The sequence below is a fragment of the Marmota marmota genome, unplaced genomic scaffold, assembly GCF_001458135.2.
Source record: "Marmota marmota marmota unplaced genomic scaffold, marMar, whole genome shotgun sequence".
NCBI classification, from domain to species: domain Eukaryota; kingdom Metazoa; phylum Chordata; class Mammalia; order Rodentia; family Sciuridae; genus Marmota; species Marmota marmota.
The window spans coordinates 8,465,029-8,471,634 of record NW_026000164.1 but is presented as its reverse complement, the minus strand read 5'-3'; the positions used below and the strand labels follow the sequence as shown (position 1 = coordinate 8,471,634).

The 6,606-nt window shown below is 48.0% G+C and overlaps 1 protein-coding gene across 1 annotated transcript; it reads right to left on the bottom strand.

Annotated features, from left to right (window-relative positions):
* Positions 1–1,322: 1,322 nt before the first annotated feature.
* Positions 1,323–2,300, bottom strand: LOC107149092 (olfactory receptor 10AC1). The gene has a single exon (XM_015493869.1). The coding sequence runs from the start codon at positions 2,298–2,300 to the stop codon at positions 1,323–1,325; it is 978 nt and encodes a 325-aa protein (XP_015349355.1).
* Positions 2,301–6,606: the final 4,306 nt, after the last annotated feature.

Below are 6,606 nucleotides of genomic sequence, written 5' to 3'. Positions count from 1 at the left end.
ATTTCACATACGTTCAGTTGGCACTGAATTCTTGATGCTTATTGAATGTTCCTTTTTAAGTGATCCATGTGTGTCTTTGCATGCTCCATCTTAATGGATGGAGAGCAGGAAGAAGCCTTACGGATCATTTAGTCTCATCCCTCATTTTGCAATTGAGTCCACCAAGGCTGGAGGGGGTGGGGAATGACACAGGCCATGGAGCACCTCAGCAGCTCTCGGGCCTGTGACTGCTCCTTCCCTCCTCTCCCTTGCATGCTAGTTGCCTGCTGGTTTGGGCTGGAACTTCCTTTCTCCTCCCTTTATACACTTTCCCTGAATGGCATCCCCTACTTCCAGCCTCAGCAGCCATCCATAATTCCAAACTGCTCCCTCCCCTTGAATCTCTGAGCTCTGGATTCATGTCTTTGCCTCCTCTATCAGTAGCTTTGCTGGTTTGTCCTAGCAGCATTTCAAAACAGCTCTGTCATCCCCTTCTCCCTGCCCTTGCCCTGTGTTCTCTTCTGAACAAAGGCACTGGCCTCCATCAAATGGCCAAGGTTAGAAGTGCCCCTTAACTTCCACTTCTTCTTCTTCCCACATCGAGATTCTGGAGCCTCCATTTACCACATCTCTCGAGTCTTCAATTTCCTGTGCAGATACCCTGGGCCAGACTCCACTGTATCTCACTGGGGCATGGCAAGAGATTCCCAAATGGGTCGCCATGTCTCCAGTCCATTTGCCCACACTGCAGTCTGAGAAATCATGCCAGGGGACAAGCGTCCCACCACTCCATGGCTTCAGATGTGCCCCAGCCCCGAAACCCATTGTGCCCAGAGCATTCTCTGCTCTTGTCTTCACAGGATTACCCCCTACTCTCCCTCAATTCTCCACTTAACTACCCTTTTCCATCCAAGAGGTTTTCCCTGACTCCCTTCAGCCTTCACAAACTCTAGCATAAGTTACCCCCATCCTCTGAGCTGCTCCCTCCTTCTCTTGTTTATTCCTAGGGTCTGTCCTGGGGCTGGGGGAGGAGAATGGCCAGCACCATCAGGCTACAAGTTGGGTCTTCTTTTTCACAAAAGCCCACCACTTTTCACAGATCCAGGTTATGGGGAAGACCCACTAAGTATTTGTGGAACCACTAACTCCAGGTCTCGGGTTCCTGGCCTTCTTCCGGAGAGAGGGCACCCCCAGATGACTCTTCTTGTTCTCTTCCAAGTTCTCTTTCCTGAATCCCCTCCTTGGGCCCCTCCCCCCACATGGCTTTCCAGATGCAGACACCTCATGGTAGGGGGCCCTTTAGGGTGCACAGCTGCCCATTCTGGCCTGCTCCCTGCCTGTTGTCAGGGCTCACACAGACCCTGACCCACAGCCTGGCCGGGCCGCCAGCGCCACATCACCCTGTGGATGGCGGCTGTGATCTCACGGTTGCGCAAGCTATAAATAAGCGGGTAGAGCAGCGGTGTGACATTAGTGTAGACCAACGCCAGTGTGCGGTCCAGCCGTGGGGAGTAGCTAGTCTTGGGCCGCACATACATGAAGGTGGCACACCCATAGTGCAGGAAGGTGACTGCCAGGTGCGAGGCGCAGGTGGAGGCTGCCTTGCGTCGGCCCCTGGGGCAGCGCAGGCGGCGCAGAGCTGCCGCGATGGCCCCATAGGAGGCCAGGATGAGCGTTGAGGGCAGCAGCAGCAGCACCAGGCAGGCGCCCAGCAAGGGCAGCTCATCTGCGTAGCTCCTCGTGCAGGCTAGGTGCAGCAGCGCGGTGATGTCGCAAAAGAAATGCACCAGCAGGCGGGAGCCACAGAAAGGCAGGTGGAAGACGGCCACCGTGAGTCCCACTGAGACCGCCAGTCCCCCGAGGCCACAGGACAGGGCCAGTCGCGCGCACAGTCCGGGGGTCACCACTGCTGCGTAGCGTAGCGGGTGGCAGATGGCCACATAGCGGTCATAGGCCATGGCAGCCAGCAGGAAGCATTCCGCCCCACCCAGCGCCACGAACATCTGCATCTGAAAGGCACAGCCCAGGAAAGAGATGGGGCTACCCTGGCCCTGGACCACTACGGTTAGGTCCGCCAGGGAGCGAGGCACCACCACCAGCGTGTAGCAGAGTTCGATGGCCGACAGCTGGCACAGGAAGAGCAGCATGGGTGGCCGGCTGGGCACTGAGGCCACCGCCACGAGGATGAGTAGGTTCCCGCTCAGGGTGGCCAGGTGCACAGTCAGCAGCAGCAGGAAGAGCAAGGGCCTCAAGCGCGGGAACTCAGAGAAGCCTTGAAGGAGAAAGCCACAGGGCATGGTGGCATTGCTGGGGCTGTCCATGCGCCGCAGCGGGAGACACCTGTGCCAGAGAAGCAGAGGAAGGGCGGGTCTGTAGGGTGAGGCATTTCTGGCCCTGCTAGAGGAGAAAGGGTCAGGTGGAAATCAGAGGGGTATCAGGGAGTGGTGGCTGCGGAGGTGGCTTTGGTTCATGGGTCCCAGCACCCTCCCTAAGAAGAAAGTCTTACTGACTTATTCAGAAAAAAATGGCAGCCTTTCCTGCCTCCTGCACTGGAATCCCTAGACTCCTTTCTCAACCTGAGCTACCCAAAGAAGCCTTGAGTTTAGCTGCTTACCTCTCAGTGCCTCATCCTGAAACCCACTTACAAAGACTGCACCGTGCCTCCACAACTCCGGTTATTTCGTGGGTTCTGTGTGGCCCTGAGTGTTACCTCTGCCTCTGCCTGAGTCCCCTAAGGCCAGAATGTGACTTTGCATTCCGCTTCTCTATCCTTATCCGTATCCTACTCTGTCATTACTGAGCCACCTTCTGTGTGTGTCACAGAATCACAAAAATGTAGTGCAGATGAGCACCTTAGAGATCATCTCACACAACCTCATAATCAGGGAGGAAAATAAAGTGAAAACCAGGTGGGAGTATTGAAGGGTTTTATTGCTCACACAAAGTCAGGAACAGAATTTTTATTCCTGAAGGTGAATCCAGAACTTTCCATAACCTATCTGAGGTTTGGGAATATGGCCATTGGGGTCAGTCAGACAACCCATATTTGCTCAGCCTTAAAATAGAGATCCAAATCTGAGCCAAGTTCAGGGTGAGACAGGCAAGCAGAGGGCCTCGCTGGGTGCCTCAGGACTAAAACGTCCCTGACATTTTGATTAATACACCATCAACATGAAAAAAGGTGGTGCACATCTGTTCTAACTTGCCCTAAAGAGTGAGAAGTACCTTCCAACTTGCCATCAGAAGACTATTTATTTCTAAGCGTTATCCAGTGACTCATTTGTAGGCCACACTTGTAAAACATTGGTAGCTTGTAGGTCTGTTGTGTTTCTCATAGTCCTCTGGAGGTGAGCAGATGTGAGGTGGTGAGGGGTTTGAGGCCATGTGAACTGGAGGAGGAGGTTTGAATTTTCCCATATATATTAATGATGTCCCTTTTTATTGCCTTATCTCTCTCTGTCTCTCTCTCTTTTTTTTTTTACTAACTTTAATTGTAAGCTCAACTATTATTTCCTCTTCAATCACGGTTTGGAGTCAATATTGTTAGTCTACTCTGTCCGTGTCTGTACTGACATAGAGTGCAACTGCAGTTTAGCTGGGTGGATAAGTAACTCAGATGAAAGAATTAGAAGGAATATAATGAGCCTATCTTCTACCTTTTGCTGTCTAATGCTCCTCTTGGAAGGTTTTTATTTATCAGTGTCACCTGGGATCTTTCTTGTCCCATCTGAGGGGAAACAGTCTTAGGGAGGAAGAATAGGGTTAGGGCTAGGGGCAAGTCGAGAGAGATGGGATCATTTACTATCATTTTAGAGCCTTTTTTTTGGTCACTCTTCCATCTATTGAGAAAATTTAACAAACCTGTGTTGTAGCTGCAGGTGGGAATGAGAAGCCTGGCTGTCCTGGGGATTTTGGCAGGATGACACCTGAGTGTCCGCCTGGCCTCCCACAATGCTGGCCTTCTGCAGTGCCTCTGCTTCTCCCTTCACTCCTTCCTTTGCAACTCCTCAGAGAAGCTGGGCTGGGCTGGGTGGGGACGGGGGTGCAGGAGGGAGAGAGAGAAACAATCCACTTCTTTTTCCTTCGTGTTCATGGTGCTGAACAATGTGGATGACAGGAAAGGCCAGGTGATGGCTCCAGTATCTGAAAGCTCAAGGAAGATCATGTTTTAAAAACAAGGCTGCTGCAAACAAGCAAAATGGGTCAATTAAATTGAAAGAAAGACATCAAGGAGCTTTTCTGCTCTGCTTTAGTTTTGGGGAGGAATTGTCACAAACTCCAGGAATGCCTGTTAGAAGTGCCTTTTCTCTGAGAGGAGAAAGGACAAGGGATACTTTTAAAGCTTCAACAGATAAAATCCTGCTCTTTGCTAGGAGAGAAGCTGCAAGAAGAGAAGACAGCACCGCGAACCCTGACAGTACCCACTCCTTCACCTGGAACGAAAGACAAATATTCTCACTCCTCCAGGTGATTAAGAACCTCAGCAGTAAGAGCTAACAGTGAAGAAAGTGGCGGGCAAAGGTTCATCAAGACTTTACACATTTAACCCACTTAATATTAGCAACAACCCAATGAGGTATCAACTCTTATTGTGCCCATTTTTATAGAAGAGAACATTGAATCCTCAAGAAATTAAACATCATAACTAGTTAGTGGTAAAGCCAGATTTGCAACCAAGCAGCGTAGGTCCTGATAATCCAGGGACTTATCCACTACATAATCTTCCTTTTTTATTCCTCTCCCCCCAAATCCTTGCCACACAAGACACATTCCGTCCCCCCACTTCCCATATCTCCTACCCCCTCCCCCGCAACAAATGTCCTTCCATTACGTTCTGACCTCATATGTCCCTTTGCTGCTATTTTTCCTGAGGACATGTGAATGTAAGCAGTAATGCGGATAATCCAAGAAGCAAATCTAAAAATAGCTTTGACATTCATTACTGCTCTTGTTATTGTTCCTGTAGATTGGCTTTTCTAACTGTGTATGGCTACAAGAAGCACCCCACAGCTGGGACTGGCTGGTGGCCCAGGACATCTGGATATGGCTGGAAGCCTTGCTGGGATGGAGATGCAGACCTGGTATTCAATTTTTTTGCTGTGCAATATAACTAAAATTATCTATAGTAATGCTGTTTCCCATTGGTCATTTCAATAGTCCATCAAAGCACTTCTAAAAAGAATTGTGGAATGGTAGATGAGAGAGACAGGTCAGGTCCCTTTGGTTCTTTAGAGTTCAGTGCTGAATTGAAGTTGAGCTGGAAGGTCAGATGGTCTAGATCCTCATGTTATAGCAAGGGAGACCCAGAGAGGTCACTGGCCAGCTTGGGCTGTTGCTGCTGGACTAGAGCCAGTTCTCAGTACTTCTGGCCAAATAGTTCTATTTCTGCATGAATTGTCCTGTGGTAGACCCAAGCCCATTGATCTAGTATTACAGTCTACAAAACCACCAAAAGAGAGGTCACAGCAAAATTTTATTATTGTCCTGTAGGAAGTTAAACTTAAAAGGTTATGAATATAATTGGATTTCCTAACTTCATTTAGAAATTTGTTGTGGAACTCTGGTCTTTGAATTTTTATAAACTATAATGGAAACTATTTTTATCCTGTGCTTTTTTTCCCCCTATGAATAACACACTGTACACTCAAAAGATATTTTCTTTTTTTAGCTGAAGGAGAAAGAGTCCTCATAGCTTAAATTTTGCTTTGTTATTTTCTAGATGCTTGCTTTGGAGGGGAGAGGGACAAGGTAGTCACCTCTTCCAAAGGCTCAGATTCCTCACTGTTGAATGGGGACAGCAAGGAGCGACTTGGTGAGGATTCTACAAACGAACATGTAAAAGCTTCCAGAATAGACATGGCACCTAGTAGGTGGACAATAACCCTGGAAGCATTCTTGCTTTTATCCTTTATTACTTTCCAGGCTTGGGTGGAATATCCTCTGCGTATTCATCATTCCATCAAAGACATTTCCTCAGCCCTTGACTGGGCTGTTTCACGTGCTTTCCTAGCACCTCTGTTCTCTTTCTGCAGTTCCAGAGGGAGAGGTGTGCATTGAATTCTGGGTATGGAACTTCATGGGGAGGTAAATGGACAGAGATGTAGATAAATCTATCAGTCTCTCTGTCTAATCTACCTTTATATCTCTTTCTACTTTTCTCTTTGTTTTCCTGTTATCTTTCTGAAACTACATAGGCTATAGAAGAAGATATGTCTGGATTCAGATCCTGGCTCAGCCACCTACTACCCACATTAATGTCAGGTGAGTCTTAATCTTAATTAATTAATTAATTAATTAATTCTTAATCTCTTTACATCTAAATGGAAATAATGAGGCCTGATTTGTAGCATTGTTGCAAAAATTAGGCATATTATAAAGACAGCCCATGACAGAGGAATATAACACAGAGCCAGGCATGGTAATGGTAACAAAAGGTGTTTACTAATCCTACCCTGGTATTACCTGGTCTTCTGAAGTGTTCCGCCTGCCCCTGGGTTCCACCATGCAGCAGCTGACAACTGTAATTCTATAATGACCCCTCTTCCTTTACCTTGAATTATCACGGATAACTTGAAACTCATTAACTTACATGTGCTTGCATTATTATATATTTCAATTTCAATTTGT